Source organism: Leopardus geoffroyi, chromosome C1 (genome assembly GCF_018350155.1).
Source record: "Leopardus geoffroyi isolate Oge1 chromosome C1, O.geoffroyi_Oge1_pat1.0, whole genome shotgun sequence".
Lineage (NCBI taxonomy): Eukaryota > Metazoa > Chordata > Mammalia > Carnivora > Felidae > Leopardus > Leopardus geoffroyi.
In genome coordinates, this window is record NC_059328.1 from 30,386,767 (window position 1) to 30,407,686 (window position 20,920).

General features: G+C 41.9%; 1 protein-coding gene across 24 annotated transcripts in view; it reads left to right on the plus strand.

Annotated features, from left to right (window-relative positions):
* Positions 1-20,920, plus strand: part of MACF1 (microtubule actin crosslinking factor 1) — a 336,214-nt gene that overhangs the window by 132,218 nt on the left and 183,076 nt on the right. For 15 of the 24 annotated variants that reach the window (XM_045482241.1, XM_045482251.1, XM_045482242.1 and 12 more), the window contains 3 exons: positions 10,292-10,381; positions 15,019-15,096; positions 18,667-18,759. In XM_045482241.1, the coding sequence (XP_045338197.1) occupies positions 10,292-10,381; positions 15,019-15,096; positions 18,667-18,759 (261 nt within the window). Of the gene's footprint in view, positions 1-10,291; positions 10,382-12,900; positions 12,997-15,018; positions 15,097-18,666; positions 18,760-20,920 lie in introns of all 24 variants that reach the window. The other 9 variants (XM_045482240.1, XM_045482265.1, XM_045482266.1 and 6 more) reach the window with 1 other exon arrangement.

Below are 20,920 nucleotides of genomic sequence, written 5' to 3' on the forward strand. Positions count from 1 at the left end.
TAGTTTTGTTCTCTGTACTCGTCTTTGGCAGTCTCTTGTGTTAGTCACAGGGATCACTGGTGGTGCGGAATGCAAGGAAGCACAGGAAGAAAAAGAATACAAGGTGATCTCATAGAATCTGGTGTCTGGAGGCAGCTAGGCTTTACGAAAAACTAAACATTATCAGGCAGCTACTCTCTTTTTATGAGGCCTTGTGTTCTTTCACTTTTATTTCTTTCTGTATGCCTCCTGTGTCTCTGCATTTCTCCCATTGCTTGTGTGTAAGCTGTGGTGGTTGACTCTCAAATGGTGATATAAACCCTTGTGGCTGCAGGATTCTGAAGACAATAGAAAATCTGATCGGCTGCGGTTTCTTTTTCCTCCATGGGTCAGGTGTCCATCTATAGCTCAGTAATCTGTAGCTAGGGAGATGGTTACATAAATTAAACATACCTCCTTAGGGCCACTTGTTTAATGGGAATTGCAGTTGAGGGCAGTTTTCAAACTATAAAGTATGGATAAGGACATAATGAGGGGCACCTGGGTGGCTCAGTCTGTTAAGCGTCTGACTCTTGATTTCAGCTCAAGTCATGATCTCTTGGTTCTCTCTGAGATTAAGCCCCACGTGTGGCTCTATGTTAATAGCGCAGAGCCTGCTCGGCATTCTCTCTCTGCCACTTATGTGTGCACATGCACTCTCTCTCTCAAAAAAAAAAAGGACATAATAATAGAGCCATTTCCTATATTCTTTCCTAAGCCAAAGACCGTGTACTAGACACGTTCATCTGGATGTCACTCAGACATATCTTATATTCAACACATCCCAAATTGCTAAATATTTTCACTCACGTACCTAGCTGTCCAAATTAGGAACCTAGAATCGTACTATTTTCAGCCTGCCAATCATCCCCTTGTCACCAGCTCCAGTCACTCACTTCCAACTCAGAAAATGCTTGCATCTGACTTTTCCTCTCTATCTCCATGACTTCTGTTCTAGTCTAGGGCCTCTTCAGCTTGCCTTGACCACTGTAATAGTTCCCAATATTGTTTTCTGTAGTAACAATGTTAAGGAAAATAGTTTACTGAGTGCTTCCTGTAAAGCGGACATTCTGTACTAAGTCCCTTACATGCATTATCTCATTTAATCCTCACTGACGATTGCTGTAGACTCTATAATTTTCCCATTTTATCAATGAGGAAAATGAGGTTTAGGGAGGTTAACTTGTTCAAGGTCACACCACTAGAAAGAGGCAGAACTGAAATTTTAGAATTCAGGCAGCCTAAAGTCTAGAACTTGTGCTGTTAACATCAGTAATGGCCCCGGCTTCTGCCTACGTTTCCAGCCTCAGAGTGTTGAATTTCCCTCCTACCTCAGGCTCTTGCTGAACCATGTGCCATGCTATTTTATGACTCTGTATCTTTGCTCATGCTGCTTTCTCTGCGTGGAGCCTTCTCCAGCTCTGTTTTACCTGCATAATACCAATTTAACACCTCCTCAATAAATATTTTCCGGAATCTCCCATATGGAATTGACTACCCTTTTCTTTGTGCCCTCACTGTATTCCTTACATACTTCTGTTACAGTATTTATATACATTCCATATTTTCTGTTTGATTGTAACTTGAAGGCAGATCTTATGTCTTATTTTGTTAGTGTCAGAAGAAAGAAGAAAGGAAGAGACACATGGAGAGAAAACTGCTATTCCCCTCTAATTCCTTCAGTGTGTACCATTTGCCCTCAGTTTGGTAACACAGAACTCTGTCATGATGCAGAACCCTTCCCAAGCTGGTTCCAAGCTGCCCAGCTTCATTTGCAGGCATTCTCGCCTGTGTGGCCTGTGCTTGGTCACATGACACAACTCAGTGCTCCCTAAACACTGTGCTTTCACACCTCTTTGCTTATTCATTTCTCTCTCCCGGGAATGCACATCCCAGTGTCCTCTGCCTGGCCATCACCCACTTACCCTTTAAGGCCCAGCTCCAATATCACCTTCCTGAGAATCTGACCTCCAGTCCTTAGACTAAATTAATTGCCACTCTCTGTTCCACACCACTTTGAAGTGATGCCTCGTGTGCTCACTCATTGGTCTCCTCCGTCGGTGCACTCACTGAGGGCTAGGGTTTGTATTGTACTACTTTGTCTACTATGTACTACACCACAGATGTGAGAAGTACCCAGTATTTGTTGCCCTGAGTAAATAATATTCTAATAGTGCTTTATAGCTTATAAAGCACATTCTTATCTGGCTTGATTCTTATAATAACTGAAGGAAGTAAAGGTTTTTAATCCTCTCGATGCCCACAACTAAGGAAAGTGAGAGTCAGAAGGATAAAGTGACTTTCCCAAGATCATACAGCTGGTGGAAGGATGGAGCTAGGGATCACTCACAAGTCTCATGATGAAAATTACTTGTTCTTTCTACTAAATATGCCCCCAATTTATTTTTTCATGCCTCATCTCTAACAATCAGAAGAACTGAATTTATCCTGACTCAGGCTTGTCCCTTAAATTTTGTACTTTGAATACAAATGCACTGGCTCGCTGCTGTTGCTGGTTGGACCTCTGCCTCAGTGCTGTGTGATGACAGGAGGCCCAGGGAGGGAGAAACCAGATGAATACAGCGGAGCATTGTTAGAAATTGGAAGCTGGCCAGAACTTTACTTCAGTCCCCGGCTATTTTTCATCTCTTCTCAGACACCCAGCCAAGGGCATTTCTCATCTAGGGATATTTCAGAGGGAGTCACTGCTAATCAGAATCACTGCTCCATGCTGGCATCCTTTGAACTTTGGTCTGAGAATTACAGATCGAGATTTGCTTTTTGTAGTTCAGGCATCCCTTGCTGTGCTCCCCAAGTACACCCAGATTAACGTGGCCATTGGCAAGTAGATGGATAGAAGATCAAAGCAACCAAGCCTCCTAAGTTCTGGATTTAGTTGACCTAGGATCCCTTGGATCCCCAGCTATCTCTGTGGGAAACAGTTTGTTGTGGAATAAGCAAATTAATTCTTCTTTCTTAGTTGAGAACACTGTTGGTCCAATCTTAAAAGAGATTTGCTAAGGCTGTTAGCATCTCAATATATAAGTAACCTAATTTAGAATGCAAGCCTACAAACCCAAGAGTTCTGAGCATATACTAGAACCATCGAAAGGAAAAATCTAGAGTTTTGTTATTTAAAAAAAATTTTTTTTTCAAGTAGACTCCTCATCCAACGTAGGGCTCGAACTCATGACCTCGAGATGAAGAGTTGCATGCTCTACTGGCCAAGCCAGCGAGGCACCCCCAAATATCCAAAGTTTTAAATGAGCGTGGGTCTTTCACAGGTAAAAAGTCTGGGACAATTAGAATCTGTTTTTTAGCATTAGCTTTTAGGCTTTTCCTCAAGGATAAATTTGGCCATGGAATCAATATGGAATTCCCCTTACAGTTTAGAAATCTGAGTTCAGGGGCACCTGGGTGGCTCAGTTGGTTAAGCATCCAACTTCAGCTCAGGTCACAATCTCCCGGTTCGTGTGTTCGAGCCCCACATCAGGCTCTGTGCTGAGAGCTCAGAGCCCAGAGCCTACTTCAAATTCTGTCTCCCTTGCTCTCTGTCCCTCCCCTACTTGCGCTGTGTCTCTCACTGTCTCTCAAAATTGAATAAATGTTAAAAAAAAAAAAAAAAAAAAGAGAAATCTATGAATTCAGGGGCGCCTGGGTGGCTCAGTCAGTTGAGCATCTGACTTTGGTTCAGGTCATGATCTCACGGTTCATGGGTTCAAGCTCCGTGTTGGGCTCTGTGCTGACAGCTTGCTCAGAGCCTGGAGCCTGCTTCACATTCTGTGTCTCGTCTCTCTGCTCCTCCCCTGCTCACGCTCTGTCTCTGTCTCTCAAAAATACATAAATGTTAAAAAAGAAAAGAAAAGAAAAGAAAGAAATCCATGAATTCAGAAATCCATTTAAAGTTACCAGGCTCAGGGGCACCTGGGTGGCTCAGTTGGTTGAGCGTCCGGCTTTGGCTCAGGTCATGTTCTCACGGTTCATGGTTCGAGCCCCGCGTCGGGCTCTGTGCTGACAGCTCAGAGCCTGGAGCCTGCTTTGGATTCTGTGTCTCACTCTCTCTGGCCCTCCCCCGCTCACTCTGTGTCTCACTGTCTCTCTCAAAAATAAAATAAAAACATTAAAAAAAAGTTACTAGGTTCACTTTTACATACCCTGTACCTTTTATAAGTGTAGATGAGAATAAATAACATATTCTTCTCTTTAAAACTTTCTTCTCTGACCTGTTTATCATTCTTCAACATAGTTTGGGTCAAGGAAATTGAGCTGCTTGTGTTTCTTTTAAGTCTTAGAGGAAAGGTTTTTTTGATCAGGGTTTCTGCAGGTGTCAAAGAATACCACATGACAATCCTTGGTTCTCTTTGGGAAAGGAAGAGGTCCTCTTAATATGTCCTTTCTGCCCTTCAAGCATCATGGAAGCCTTGTGAAGGGAAAGAGCACTGAACTTGGAGTTGGGAGACAGTGATGGACACTTCCCATATCAGTGATCTTATACAGGGTACCTAACTTGACCAGGCAACACTTTTCTCATCTGCCAGCTGGGAGTGTTAAAATCCCTTTGGGCCAGATTCTGATTCCAAGTACCCAAGTGCAGTTTGTTCCCTTTGCTAAAGCTACTCAGAAATTTGGGGAAGTTGTTTCTTTTTCTGTAACTTCAAATTAATCTTCTTTTTTTTTTTTTTTTTTTTAATGGGCTCTACACCCAACATGGGGCTTGAAATCATGACCCTGAACCAAGATTATGCATCTCATGCTCTACTGACTGACCCATAACACCCATAACTTCAAGTTAATCTGTAAAGAACTGGGAGAGCAGAGCTTTCCTTAGTTTATTGATGCACAGGAATTGAGGAGGACTGGCCTCGGTGGACTCGATCCCTCAAAACATAGTCATTCCTTAATTTTTAAAAATAGCTATTTTGAGATTTAATTCACGTAGCCTACAATTTACCCATGTTTAAAGTATACAATTCAGTGACTTATACCATATTCAGAGTTGTGCAACAATCACCACAATCCATTCTAGAACCCTTTCATCATCCCCAAAAGAAACCCTGTACTCTTCAGTCATCACCCCAATCCCTCTGTACCATCCCCCAGCCCCAGACAACCACTAATCTACTTTCTGACTCTTTAGATTTGCCTATTCTAGATATCTCTTATAAATGGAATCATACAATATGTGGTCCTTTGCTTTTTGTAACTGGCTTCTTTCACTTAGCATAATGTTTTCAGAGTTCATCCACATTATAGCATGTATCAGTATTTAATTGCCAGATAATACTCCACTGTATGGATGTGCCACATTTTGTTTACCAATTTATCAATTGATAGACATTTGGATTATTTCCACTGGCTGTTATGAACAGTGAATGCTGTGAACATGCATTCATTTTTTTTTTTTTTTTCCTGGACAGATCTTTTCAGTTCTCTTGGATATTCACCTGGGAGTAGAATCACTGGGTCATATGGTAACTTGTGTTAAGCTTTTTTGAGGAACTGTCAGACTGTTTACCAAAGCAACTGCACCATTTTATATTCCCACCAGCAATGTGTGAGGATCCGTTTCTCTACATCCTCATCAACAGTTATAATCCATCTTTTTGATTATAATCATCCTCTTGGGTGTGGACTGGTATCTTATTGTAGTTTTGATTTACATTTTCCTTATGGCTAATGATTTTGAGCATCTTTTCATCAGTTTGTTAGCCATTTGTATATATTCTTTGGAGACATTCGCTAATGTTGACAGTGGTTTTCACAGGGAATGCAAACAGGCAAAAACCTGAGTAGCTGAAGTTATTCACTCATGTTTTTGTTGACAGAATAGCATGAGTATTAGTTGGAGAAAAAGATACATATTGATGATTCCTGATCAGTCTTGGCTTTGGCTGGCTGCCTCTAAAACATCTGATGCTTGGTTCACTGGACTTTTCCTTTTCCTTTTCCTTTTCCTTTTCCTTTTCCTTTTCCAGTCTTATTGAGACAGAGTTGACATATATCACTGTATGAGTGTAATGTGTATAGCACAATGGTTTGAGTTACCTATATTATGAAATGATTAGCAATAAGTTTAGTTAGCATCCACAATGTCATATGAATACAATAAAAAGAGAAAGCAAAAAAAGAAAAAAAAATTTCCTTGTAATGACAATTCTTAGGATTTATTTTTAACAACTTTCATATATATCATACGGCATTGTTAGCTTTTTTTTTTTTTTTTTTTTGGCTATTGGACTTTTTCTTTTATCTTTTTTTTAAAGTTTATTTATTTTGAGAGGAAGAGGGAGAGAGTGGGGGATAGTCAGAGAGAGAATCCCAAGCAGGCTCCACACTTAGTGCAGAGTCTGGTTTGGGGCTCAGTCTCTTAACTGTGAGATCATGACCTGAGCTGAAATCAAGAAAGAGTTGGTCGTTTAACCACCTGAGCCACCAGGTGCCCTGCTAGTGGACTTTTTCTTAAGAGATTTATGGAAAACTTTAGAGGCCACTTGATATATGCAGAAGAGATAAAGACTTTGGAATGGGGCAGAACTGGAGACATGGATTTTATTGGCCTGACCGTTTACTAGCTGTGTGATCTTGGGATATGAATTAAACCCTCCAAATCCCATCTCTGTATCTGAAGATTTTCTAACATAGAAGCACTAGTGTTAGCTAGTACTTTTTCCATCTGTAGGCAGAGCTGTGCCCAATATGCTTCAGAAACACTATTGTTCTCTGTTATTGAAAATTCTCAGGAAAAAATGCTCCCTTCCCTTCCCCCATCATCTCTGTCTATATCTGTCTTTTATAGTTTTTCATAGTTAGTCATTATAACCAAAGACTGAGAGACAAAATAAACTCATTTCACCTAAGTTTTTTGTAAGGTGGTTGAATTTTGCTATTTGCAGGTGTAAAACATAACTGGCATTTTTAGAAGGAGATATTGAAGCCTTGATGTGAAATTAACTTTGTATTTCAAAATACCACCTTTTTCTTTTTAGTACTCATGGTATTTAGTGTCCTTTTGATAATATGATCTCACTTGGTCCTCATTCCTATTATTATTCATTTAAATAATTATTCAGTGCCCATTCTTGATTTTAATACCTTATGCTCAGGTCTTACCTATCAAAAATAAGTCCCTCATTGTCATTTCTCTTTTTAACCCTTAACATCAAGTACTTCATATTTTCCCACTTTATTTATTTATTCATTTTGAACTTTTAATTCTTTTTATTTTTTTTTTATTTGAGAGGGAGAGAGAGAGCAAGCAAGTGGAGGAGAGGAGCAGAGGGAGGGAGGGAGGGAGGGAGGGAGAGAGAGAGAGAGAGAGAGAGAGAGAGAATTCCAAGGAGGCTCCATGCTTAGTGCAAAGCCCAATACAGAGCTCCATCCCATGACCTTGAGATCGTGACTTGAGTCACCCAGGCACCCCTCACTTTTTTATTTGTTTTTTTTAACCCACCATTCATTTATGATCTGATTTCTATTCTACCACTCTCTAGAAAACGATTCTCACAAAAAACACTGTTATTTGTAAGAAAACTAAAAAACACTTTCTTGGTCCTTATCCTTGTCCTGAAGTATTTGATACTAGCAATAATCCACCCCTTCCTCGATCACCCTTTCTTGTTTTTTTGCCTACTTCTTTCACTGCCTTTTTCCACCCTGTCCTTTGTTGATTACTTTTCCATCTCCTGCCTTCTAATTTTGGCTATTCCCGCAGGCTCAGTCCTTAGCACTCTGTCTTCTTTCTTGCCCCTAACCCAGAAAGGCCAACATTTCCCATGTCTTTAGCTAGCACCTCTCTGCATATGACTTCTAAACTTAAGTTCTCAGCTGACCCAAATTGAATTCTGGTATTTTCAGCTGCTTCCAGAACATTACTGTTTGTAGCTCCTTTTCTACTCTTTTAAATTCAACATATTTAAGGGGCTCCTGGGTGGCTCCCAGTCAGTTAAGTGTCCAACTCTTGATTTCAGCTCAGGTCACCGTCTCACAGTTTGTGAGATCGAGCCCCACGTCAGGCTCTGTGCTGGCAGCTTGGAGCCTGATTGGGATTGTCTTTCTCTGTCTCTTTCTGCTCCTCCCCACACCCTCCCCCTCAAATAAATAAACTTTAAATAAAATAAATTCAGTATATTTAAAATTGAACTTACCAAATCCATTCTTTCCAACCCTCATGACCTGCTTATGCAACCATGGTGCACCATGGTTGTGCAAGCTTGAAACCTTGGACCCACTTGATGGAGAGGTCTTGAAATTTTGGAGCCACTGGTGTGCTGGAGCTAGCTTACATGGGCTCATGAGAACTGAATACTAATTCTGTGAGTTGGTTGCTAAGCACAGCCATTATGAAATATTAAATTATATAAGCTTACAATGAAATAAGTTATATTTAAAATAATGGTAATAAATACTCAAAACACATCATCTCATAATTATTTTACTACATGTTAATATTTTCTGTGCTCTTGAAGTTAATTATGTATGCTGTATCTCTGATGGAAAAGTATATAATGGTGTGCTCTTGTACATTTCTTCCTGACATCATTTTTAATGATAGTATATTAGTGGCTGGAAATTGGTCATGGTGGGAGTATTTACATGATGGAAATCAACAAATGCTACAAGTCTGAGCTAGATATGTTATTTTGTTTAGACTTAAAGTGGTGGAGAAAATGTTAATATTGCAGATTAAACCAAAAAGTGTGTTATACCTGTATTCACATTGTGAATAATACAAAAATTAAAGAAATGTTCCTTTGAAGTTTGAAAGCTATTACCCAATTCATCATGAACCATTTTCTCCAACTGGGTAATCTACCCATCACCTTCCTACTCCTTTACTCACACAGGTACAAACACACATCTTGCATGTTTTCACCTCTGTACCTTGTCTTCTGTGGTTTTCCATCTTCTGTCTATCAAAACATTTTCTAATCCTTCCAGTTCTTTCTCTTCCAGAAAGTCTCCCCAGATATTTCCAGCCTTTATCTTTTTTTTTTTTTTAAGTAATCTCTGCACTCAACTTGGGGCTTGAACTCATAACCCTCAGATCAAGAGTCACATCCTCTACCAACTGAACCATCCAGGCACTCCACAGCCTTTATCTTTTTGGACTCCCATTCTGTTTGGAATGCTAGAATATTACAATTGGAAATGACTATAGTACAGTTTTCCACTCAGATGTGGAAATCCAGTATCCCAGTCTCTGCTTGAAGAATTCAGTGACTAGAAACCCACGACTTCTGAAAGTAGCCCTTTTTATTGTTGTCTAGACAATTATTTATATTGAAAATTAATCTTCCTTATGCTTGCCACTACTAGTCTTCTGATTCTGTGTTGTGTCACCCCATGGAGTTGTCCCTGGACTTGTAACAGACCAGAAAACCTATTTCTGCTTCGTGCAGCTATGTGACTTTATCTTCTCAAAGTCTCAGCTTCCTCAGTCCCTTCATGGATACAAGAATAAACTTCATAGGGCTGTTGTTTGGTTTAAATAAATATAAAATAAGATTATGGCTGATTATAAAGCATAGTAGTTAATGGCAAAGACTAAATTCAGAAAGACCAACCTGAGGCCAGTTTTCCCACTTGTGATCTTGGGCAAGTTATTTAACACTCTGTGCCTCATTTCTTCACGTGTAAAATAGGAATAACACTTGCCTTATCAATGTGAGAGAGAGATGAGATAACGTGTACAGCATTCAGCATGGTGTTTGACATGGACCACATATTTTTCCAAAGTGAGATCTTTTTTCCCATAGTTTCAGTTCTAAAATTGGAATTATTTTTTTCACAAGGAAAATAACCCTCAAATTCACTATTAGAAATATTTGGTAAGAGAGGAGTTCAAATATAGGTACATCCTGTCAAACACTGGGTACCTAGCATTTTTGTTTCCTTTGCACTCTAGAAGGCTTTTCTGATTCTGACTGGACTCCTCCATCTGCATTGGTCATTGTATCACATTTTGGTCCATAATAATTCCTGAGAGGTTTCAGGATGGTTGACTCTCCATCTCCTTGTCCAGGCTTTCTTGAATATTGTTTAGAGTTGGCTAGAGTATGTAGTGGATCTGGCTTCTATTTTAAAAACACACATACAATTCTGGTAAGTGTTACCATTTCCTATGTATTGTACTCCAAAACTGAAAATTCCTGAATTTTATTATTGTTTCATATTTCAAATTCTTTAATCTGTGTTTACCTAGAATCAAAAACTCTTGTGTAGATAATAAGAGATTTTAAGACCAAATAAAAATCTGTTTCATTCTCATGCACAGGTCCGCAAGCACATCAATGATCTTTATGAAGATCTGCGGGATGGCCACAACCTAATCTCTCTGCTGGAGGTCCTCTCAGGCATCAAACTGGTGAGCTTCTCTCTTCTTCTCATGAGTGACCTCGCAAACATGGCCCTGTTAATGACATACCAGTCCATCGTGTTGAATGCCAGGACAGTGGTCGCCACTGCCTGCTCTCTGTTACTTGAGAGAAAGAAGTAGAAGACATTATTGGTGGACTTTGCTTCTAAGTCATACTTACAGTTTTAAAATGATGTAATTTCATCTTAATGTGAATTGATGTGTCATATTCTCATTTCTTGATGGAATCAGGTATCGGTTTTATTCCTTTCATATGCATTTTTTTCCTCCTTATTTGTTCTTTATCTACTTGTTGGTACACTATTTCAGGAACAATAGATTCACATTTAAAGATTTTTTTAGTGGGATGCCTGGGTGGCTCAGTCAGTTAAGTGTCCAACTCTTGATTTCGGCTCAGGTCATGATCTCGAAGTTCCTGAGTTTGAGCCCCGCATTGGGCTTTGCGCTGGCAGTGTGGAACTTGCTTGGAATTCTCTCTCTGCCCCTCCCCTGCTCTTAGGCGTGCACTCTCTTTCTCTCTCTCTCTCTCTGTAAATAAATAAATAAACTTAAAAAACATATTCTTTTTAGTAAGGTATATTTTTCTTTCTAGAGTTTTCTTTCTAGTCTATATAGGTGCTCCTATTTTCCCATCTGTTGTGAATTGTTTTACTTTCTGTATTCAGCTAAGGATATGAAGTTTATATTAAAAGCCCTGGTATTTAAGGGTGCCTGGGTGACTCAGTCGATTAAGTGTCCAACTCTTGATTTTGACTCATGTCATGATCTCACGGTTCATGAGTTCAAACCCCGAGTTGGGCTCTGTGCTGACAGCAGGGAACCAGCATGGGATTCTCTCTCTCCCTCTCCCTCTCCCTCTCCCTCTCCCTCTCCCTCTCCCTCTCCCTCTCCCTCTCCCTCTCCCTCTCCTTCTCTCTGCCCCTCCCCTGCCCACACATGCTCTCCCTCTCTCTTTCTCTCTCAAAGTAAATTAATAAACTTAAAAAAAAATCCTAGGTATATAGAGTTATTGTTTCCAGTTCACCTCACTTTCCTCCTTCTTTGATTCACTGAATCTCAGAGGTTTGGAGAAGTACTGAAGTTGCTATCTGAACACAGTCCTGGATGCAGTACATTTGAATTCCTTGGATAGTTAAATATGCCTACTCCCAAATGTGTTAAGTAAGCATTGCTTGTGGGAAACACCTATGTATCTGAAGACAAATCTGCCTGAGCTTCTTGGCTTATCAAAATAACCCCACTTGTGGGTTCTTTGTTTTGAGGGGGGTGGGGTGGACAGAGAGAGGGAGAGAGAGAATCCCAAGCAGGTTCCATGCTGTCAGTACGGAGCCTGACGTGGGGCTCTGTCTCATGAACCATGAGATCATGACCTAAGCCGAAATCAAGAGTCAGACGCTTGATTGACTGAGACACCCAGGTGTCCCAACATAGTTTTCATTTAGAAAAGTCCAGGGGTAAATACTGGAAACATCTCTGGGGGAAAACATGAACTGAAGTAACTCAAGCATTCATTGCCTTTGGTGAATTCTTAGTCAGCGTTTGCTGTTTTTGAAGAAGGGAATTTAGCACATTAGATTTTGCTCCTTAAGTATTATTCACCTTCTTCAAGGATTGGGGCTTGGCTTCCCATGGGCCCTTTGTTTTGGTTTCGCATCTTTTTTGTCTTATGGTAGAATTACTTTTATGATTTTTCCCCCTGAGAGAGCCTGAGTGGAGCAGGGGCAGAGGGAGCGAGGGAGAGAGAACCCTAAGCAGGCTCTGCTTCCACTGTGGGGGTACTCAATGTGGGGCTCGATCTCATGACTGTGAGATCATGACCTGAGCCAAAATCAAGAGTCAGTTGCTTAAACTGACCGAGCCACCCAGGTGCCCCTACTTTTATAATTTTTAATGGACTTAAATTGACAGATGCTTTTATTAGCACAGCCACTACTGGCGAATTCCACTTCTTATCTGGCCCTCATTTATAAATCTCATAAGTAATCGTAATGTCACTTTCACATTGCTGGACTTTAACTCACAAAGTTACATTTTGGGCAATTTGGCTGGGATATTTGATGAACTTGTAGGGATTTTATATTGAAAGTGATTCTTTTTTGGTGACGTTGCTTATAAAACCGTCTGAAAACACTCCAATCTAATTTCTTTGCCTAACCTTTGAAAACGTGCAAGTTGTTTATGGAGATATTCATAGCATATCATCTTTTCACTGAGAACTATCCAGATACCTCTTTCATGATTATTCTCAGAATCTCCTTCTCCTTTAGTTGATTCACAAAAAGAGAGAATGGGCAGCCATGGAGAATTGAAGATGTGTTTCAGACTAAGTGTTCAATATAACCATGTGATCTGGTCTTGATATGGTTTTGCATGTTTTGGGTTGTGGGAGGGTATTTTCATATTTATTTTCACTTTTTAAAAAAAATGTTGCATTCATTTCCTTCTCATTTTTGTGTTGTGAATTTCCTGTCATTATGTCATGTTTTTGCCTTGGTTGGTGGCCAAAGGAGCCAGCAGGGCTGAAGACCCTCCGTCTCGTGAGCATGCCCTCCTGGCGCCATACAAACAGCGAAGAGCAGGAGGAGGAAGATGAGGATGATGTAGTAGGTCCTCCTGGGATGCCAGGATCCCAGCCAGCACCGCAGGGCCATCAGAGAGTCTGAGGTTCTCGAGGTCTCCAAGTACCTCAGTTACCAATTGCCTTCTTCCCTCTGCACCTGGGAATTTTTGGTCCCAAAGAAAGTGGTTAAAACTAATTGTGCCTCTTGCCACTGTTAGATGATCCTGGAGTGGGGGTTGTTTTGCTTATCTGAGAGTGGTTGGCACAGAAAGAATAATGGTGTTTGGAGGTGTCAAGTGCCTTTGTGACCTGGAGACCAGTAGCTTTCTTGGTGGCCTTGCTGTGTTGTCTGAGTCTGGATTGCAGAACTGTGGAAAGTTTAGTTGAAGGCATGACAGTTAATTGCTCACGGCTCCACACTTGAGACTAACTCTCTCTCTCCACCCTCTGTAGCCTCCAGGTTCTCACCACACACCATGTCATTTGTTTTCAAAACAGCCTGTAGTTTGCAAACCACTCACTGCATGGAGATACGCTGCTTTGGTCAATAATATCTCTAGAGGACAGAGATTTTAACTTGCATGTTCTTAGGGTATTTATTTTTGGTGGGAAGTACCAAGGAATAAAGATAAGAGTGTGTGAGAAGGGCATTTCCTGTTTGTGGGCCCTAAATTATAGCCCGTAATCTTTCTCCAGACAGGGATTAAGCAATATCCCTGTTTCCTGTCCTCTTAAAGTCATTTTTCACCTCTTTAGAATCTCCCTTCCCATTGCCTTAGACTCTTCACTTCGATAGGCTCTGTCATCCTCAAAGCCATGTTCACAAGTAGTTTAGCTGAAATGACTGAAAAGAGGTTCTTGCTAGAGGATTTTCCTAAACCTTTGACTTAAGAAGTTATCCTGTGGCCCAGAGGCGCCTCAACATCTCTGTAGATTATCCTCATTTGGGAGTGTTGTTTAGAAGTGTTGGGGGCACCCAGAGAAATGCTTCTCCCCTTATCTTTACACGCATTTGGTTACTTTTTGTGTTTCAACCTGGGACGATGTTTCCTCTGTACAAGCACCTGGCCGCATAGCTACCTTATTCATCAGCCTTTAATTAGTACCACTTTGACATTTACAAATGAGTTGGGTATATATAATCTAGTAAGAGTGATGTTTCAGTCCCAATTTTAGTAAAATAAAAGCAACATTGGAAAATGAGCAGGAGAAAAGGTTCCAGAGACAGCCACCCCTTGCATGCTGTCACTGGGTACACTGATTTTAGCCACATTTGGATGGATAGTAGCTGAGCTATGGACAGGGTACCAGGGGCATGGGATGGAGATGAGCTTCTCTCCAGTGGCTTGTATGACATCTGGGACTGAGAGACTAGCAGAAAATACCTTTCTTTGGAGTATCATTGTTGAGTGGCCCTACTCATCAAGGTTTTCATTGTTGTTGGTATTTCTTATTGAGGTCCAAGGTGACTTTTTTAAATGGACACCCATCTGCCTGGAAAATAGGTTTCTTCCTGATTTTTGTCTCTCGTTTTTGAGTTTTTCACTTGTTTATTGAGCATGTATAACTCTTCATTCCCTGGTTTAAAATTGGCTACGCCTAGCTTCTTTTGCCAGGTTTTTAATAAGGTTGGCTCTAATTACTGTGTAGTATGCAATTAGGACTTTCCGCCCTTTCCTTAAAATAGCATTTAACTGTGATTTTAGGAGCCACAGAGCCAGAGACTTTGTTCCCATTAACTGCACATCCAGAATCAGGTTCTGCCGTATATGGCCACAGAAGACCCTGTACAGGAGCTGCGGCACTGATTCGACACTAGTAGTCTACCCACACTGTGTGTTCTCAGGAGGCACAGTGGGAAACCAGCATCATGGAGGCCTCAGAGAGCACGGCGAAACACACACAGGCCTTGCCACTAAGGGGTGCTTTATGTAATGCTCCCCTGGCTGGCTTCAACCACGAGGAATTCTGTGTGGTCTTTCAGTCCCTGAAATGAAAAAGGATGGGGCTCTGCATGGGTAAAATGGTGTAGCTAAAATTACCATCTCTTTTTGTTTGTTTGCAGCCCCGGGAGAAGGGCAGGATGCGTTTTCATAGGCTCCAGAATGTGCAGATTGCCCTGGACTTCCTAAAGCAGCGGCAGGTAAGACACTTCCATGCTTTCCCTATTCTGCCATGGAGTGTTGACATTTGACCCTTACTTAGGAATGTTTTCAGTGTCCCTAGTGAGCCCTTGGTAATTGCTCCATCTGGCCCAGTCTGAGTCTTGTTTGCTAGTGAACGATTTCATTATGGCTGGACAAATCATTTGGTGGTCCTTGCATAGAATCTAAGGCCTTCCTGAATGGGAGAGTGTCAACAGAGAAGAGCAAGATGCTAAAGATGGAAACTTATGGACTCACCTAAGGTGGGGGTCAAAAGGAAGATGGAAAATAAATTGTCAAAGAAGATGGAAAAAAGTACCTGATCCAGGAAGAGGAGAAACCAGAATGCTACATGATCCTGAAGAGTAGATGAGGGGCTGGTCAGGATTGGCCATTGTGTTGGTGCCACATGAGGTCTGAGGCTGACAAGCATTGGTGACTTGAGAACAGTCTGAATAGAGCAGAAGAGCTCTTGGAGTTAGCGGGTTAGAGCAGTTTAGTGGGCCTGGATATAAGAAGGGAAAAAAGTTTTCCATGTGTTTTTACACATAGGAGGAGAAGCCAGTGAAGAGAGGCAGACAGGGATGAGAGTGAGGAGGAGTGCTGACAGTGACAAAATATCAGCCCTGGGAGATGCCACAGAGAGGTTCTAGCCCAGCGTCTTCATTTCCTCGATAAGGAAAGTGAGATCTGGTGGGGTGAAATGACCTGCCCCAGAGCGCACAAGCTAGAGCAGAGCTGGGACTTCCACCCAGGCCTCCTGCCATGGAGTTCAGTGTTCCTGCCACTGTCCGTGCTGTTTCTACACACTACCCCTCCCCCTGCCCCATGCCTGCTTTCTAACGGATGAAAACAAATTCAGGGATTGAGGGTGAGATCCTGAGCACAGCTGGTGTGGTTATCTTTGAAAAAGAAAAGGAAAATGCCGCTTTCTTTGAGATACAGGGAAAAGGAAGGAGGAGGGATGAAGATGCAGGGGTGGGGTGGCGGGAAGGAAGATGGAAGAGGGGGTCAGAGAGTTTGTCTGCTTGGAGCCAGTTGAGTGGAAGAGATCGGTCTAGCTGTGGGCGCCAGGCAATCACTCAGGCCAAGCTGGACGTTGAATGGTATGCATATTTTTAGAGTTAGTTCATTTTCATCACTCTTATCAGTATTTCTCATTAACTTGGGAAATTCTTTCTCTGTGCTCCCAGAGCAGTTTACTTTCAATATAACATCTACTACTTTATTATTTCTCTGTTTGCTCTCATGTACTGCAGGCCCCGTGAGGACCGGGAACGGGATCTTCCTCCACAGTTTTCTCTTCATCACCTGGCATAATGAATGGTCCTTAATCGACACTTAATAAATATTTGTTGAAATAAATTGACAAATGAAAAGTGGTGGGAGAATTAGAGGCAGTGTTTAGGGTACCGGAGAAAGCAGGATTAGAAATGTCTGTGTGTAGAGCTGGAAGGACCCTGGGGGTTCTTAATAGGCAAGGAAGAATGAGAAGAATCGATTAGCTACAAGTCTAAATAAGGACCAACGGTAGATTTGGTTACTGTGATCAGACTAAAGTATGTGCAGATAAGAACAGCGGACTCAGAGAAGGGCAGGGAGAACTCTAGAACAGCTCTTGGTAATGGGGAGGTCTAAGTTGTAGTTGTGTAGCTGTCCAAAGTAGAGGAAAAGCGTAAGTCCTCAGAATGGAGAACGTACATGAATTGTGCAGATGGGGTGATATTTGGGTCATTGAGATGAGTGCTAATAAGATCACCACTTTTAGGATTTAGGTGCTAAAGTCATCAAGGGTTAGTAGAGATTGGAAGGCTGTTTGCAAAGTAGACTTCAGAATGGAAGGGGCAAGCTGATGGGAGTGGGGCTGAGGAATGTGGACATGGCTAATACCACATCCTCCCAACTGTGGGTCAGTGATTGGTGATTAGAAAACTGTGTTCTCGATCTAGAAGAGTAGCCTCTCCTACCTGCAGTATACAGAAGAGGAATGGAGATACAGGTGTCTTAGTCGGTTCAGGCTGCTGTAACAAAAATACTATCATGTAGGTGGCTTATAAACAACAGAACTATATTTTTCACAGTTCTGGAGACTGGGAAGTTCAAGAGTAAGGTACCAGCAGATTCAGTGTCTGCGAGGTCCTGTTTTCTGGTTCTTAGACCACAGTCTTCTGTCTGTGTCCTCACATGGTGGAGGGGCAGGGGAACTCTCTGGGTTCTCTTTTATAAGAGTGCCATTCCCATTCATGTGGGTTTCACCCTCGTGACTTAATCACCTCCCAAGGCACCACCTCCAAATACCATCACAATGAGTGTTAGAATTTAACATATGAATTTTGGAGGGACACAAGGATTTCACCTGTGGTACCAGGTCACTATTGGTGTAGGGGGAGAAGTGAGGTCACCAGAGTTCTTTAGAGACACATAGGTTTCAGTTCAACTGAAGAGATAAAGGAAGGCCAGCTCAAGGGCAGTTTGTCACAATTGAACGGGAACTCCGTGAGGGTCTGACAGAAAAGGCTCACAGGGGCTGGGCTGCTTTTCCTGGTGCTCTCACAGTTTCAACACTGAAAGTCCCACATCCCAGGAAATCTCTCAGTTTCCAGCATGTGGGACACTTGGTCACCCTAGCAGCAGATAGGGCCTTTGTGTCTATGCACATTGTGTTATTAGAATCAGATTTTACAGGTAAAAACAGATGCTAGTGGAGGCATGGGCAGTGTGGATATCTTTAGCAGAGGAGGAAAAATGGAGGTGAGAACAGGCCAAAGAGTAAGGGAGAGGGGCTTGCTATTCCCTCCCATGGGAAAAAAGAAAGAAAAAAAAAATCAGCGCTGTGATGACTTAATAAAAAAGCAACTCACAATACCATGTGCTTATAAGGTTGCCTTGCTGATAGGAATGCAAAATGGTACAATCATGGGGGAAGAGAGTTTGGCAGTTTTGTCTAAAGCTAAACATATACCATATGACCCAGCAGTCCCACGCCTGGGAATTTACCCTGTAGAAATGAAAGCATATGCTCATGAATCTAGGAGCTTTATTCATCACTGTCCCAAACTGGAAACAACCCGAATGTTCTTCAGTGGATGAATGGGTAAACACAGCATAGTCTGTTGATAACGATGGAATACTACTAAGCAGTAAAAAGGAGCAAACTAGCGATACATGTAACAACGAGGATGGAGATCTCCAGGGCACTATGCTGAGTGAAGAAAAACCCCAAAAACCCAGTATCAAAAACTTAAATACTGTCTGATTCTATTCATATGACATTTTAGAACAAGTAAGATGGGGAACGGATCAGTGGTTGGCAGGAATTAGAGGCGAAGTCAGGGTGTGACCACAGAGGAGCAGCATGAAATCACCTTGTCAGGGTGACAGAAGTGTTCTGTTATTCTGACTGTGGTGGTAATTATGCATCAATACAGACGTTCAGACTCATAGAGCTGTACTTACGTACATACACCACACACAATCAGTTTAGTTGGATATAAGGATGAAAATCTGCAAAAATGAAATCAAAACCAAAAGTCCCAGAGCTCTGAGATCAGCCTCTGTTTGTTTTCCAGGTGAAACTAGTGAATATTCGCAACGATGACATCACGGATGGCAACCCCAAGCTGACCCTGGGCCTGATCTGGACCATTATTTTGCACTTCCAGGTAGGGCCTGTGAAGTTTGGGGTCATTGTTGCTTGGCTTGGATGTTGCCTAGAAGGAACTAGAAGATGTGCAGCCTTCCATGGTTAGCGCCAAGCCTTTCTTCTCTGTGTGTGGCCGTGAACAAGGGTGAGAGTAGAAGTAGCCTGGGGACGGAGCTATTGCGGCCTAAACCCAGAACTTCCTGATCATTGCATGCTGAAATGGGATTTTTCACTGGTTTGTGTGTTGGCCGGTTGTTAGAAGTCTGCTCAGTTGGGTCAAAACTGACTCTATGGGGACTCACAGTATGGGCCGTTTGATGCTTTTAGAAGGGTGGGGTGAAGGATTGTAATCCTGCTTTGGTGTAGACTTTTCCTCATCTCTAATGATCTTAAAACAAGCCTGGTTAATTATAGCACTGCCTTAGTCAGTTTGGGGTTCTGTAATGAAATACAGGTGACCTTAGAGATATTGCAGATTTGGATCCAGACCACCACAATAAAGCAAGTCAGATGAACTTTTTGGTTTCCCCGTGCATATAAAAAGTTATGTTTATACTGTAGTCTGTAAGTGTGCAATAGCATTGTATTTTTAAAAAGTGTACAGACCTTAATTAAAAAATAGCTTATTGTTGGGGCGCCTGGGTGGCTCAGTCGGTTAAGCGTCCGACTTTGGCTAAGGTCATGATCTCGCGGTCCGTGAGTTCGAGCCCCGCGTTGGGCTCTGTGCTGACTGCTCAGAGCCTGGAGCCTGTTTCAGATTCTGTGTCTCCCTCTCTCTCTGACCCTCCCCCATTCATGCTCTGTCTCTCTCTGTCTCAACAATAAATAAACGTTAAAAAAAAATTTTTTTTTAAATAGCTTATTGCTAAAAAATGCTATCATCTGAGTTTTCAGTGAGCCATAATCACTGATCACAGATCACCATAACAGATACAATAATAATGAAACTTTTGAAATATTGGGAGAATTACCAAAGTGTGACACAGACACAGGTGAGCAAATGCTGTTGGAAAAATGACACAGATAGACTTACTGATGCAGGGTTGCCACAAACTTTCAATTTGTAGAAAATGCAGTTTCTGTGAAGTGCAGTAAAGTGAAGCACAATGAAACAAGGTGTGCCTGTACCATAGATTAGGTGGCTTACACAACAAACACCTTGTTCTCATGGTTCTGGAGGCTGGAAGTCTGAGATCAGAGTGTCAGCATGGTCAGGTTCTTGGTGGGGGCCCTATTCCTGGCTATCTCCTCACATGATCTTTCCTTGGTGCATGGGTACAGAGAAAGAGATCTCATGTCTCTTCATCCTTTTGTAAGGGCATTCATGGGGGCTCTGCTTTCATTACCTCATCTGAAACTAATTACCTCTCAAAGGCCCCCACCTCCAAATATATCACGTTGCAGGTAAGGGCTTCAACACGAATTTTGAGGGGGCACTAACATTCAGTCCACAGCAAGCGCCTTAGCAGCTGGGTTTGTATATGGGCTGGTAAGCACAAGCTTGTTGCTTCCATCATACTCAAGAGCAGTGGCATCTTGGTAGTGTTCACATGGTCACACAGCCTTGTTGCTGCTCCATTCCTAAGAAGGCAAATCCTTTTCAAGTCTGGATTGCTGTTGGAAAAATACAGCCTTATTTTTATAAAAAGACCATCTTGAATCATTTTAGCCCAGCCAAACAAAGCTGTTTCTCAAACAGCTCCCCCATACACAGTCCCTGTATATGAAGCTGATAGATTAGAGGGAGCATTTTTTGAGCAGGTAAGAAAAGAAGGCTAATATAAATAACTCAAGGAATGGACTCCAGGGACCCAAGTGACTGGGATGTCCTAGTTGGGGCATTAGTGCCACCTGCTGGTTAGAAGCAGAACAGCAGATGTCCCAGCATTCCTCATTACCTGAGAAAATTGAGTTTGGGGCTTATTTCTTGTGGCTCTGGTTTGGAGCCAGTGCTGGCAATCTGGAAAGTGTGGAAGTAACATGTATTTTTGTGCCATCACAGGGTGTCTTTAAGCATGCTTTGGATATAGGGATAACCAGGAACATGAACTTGGCAGGTGTGCCTTAGCAGGGTGGGTGTAAGAACTTTGCTGAGCTTTCATGGAGCAGTAGAGGTATCCCTTAGAGCCCTTAAGAACAGAGGAGTGTTGTTGTTGTTGTTGCTGTTTTTAGAGAAACTG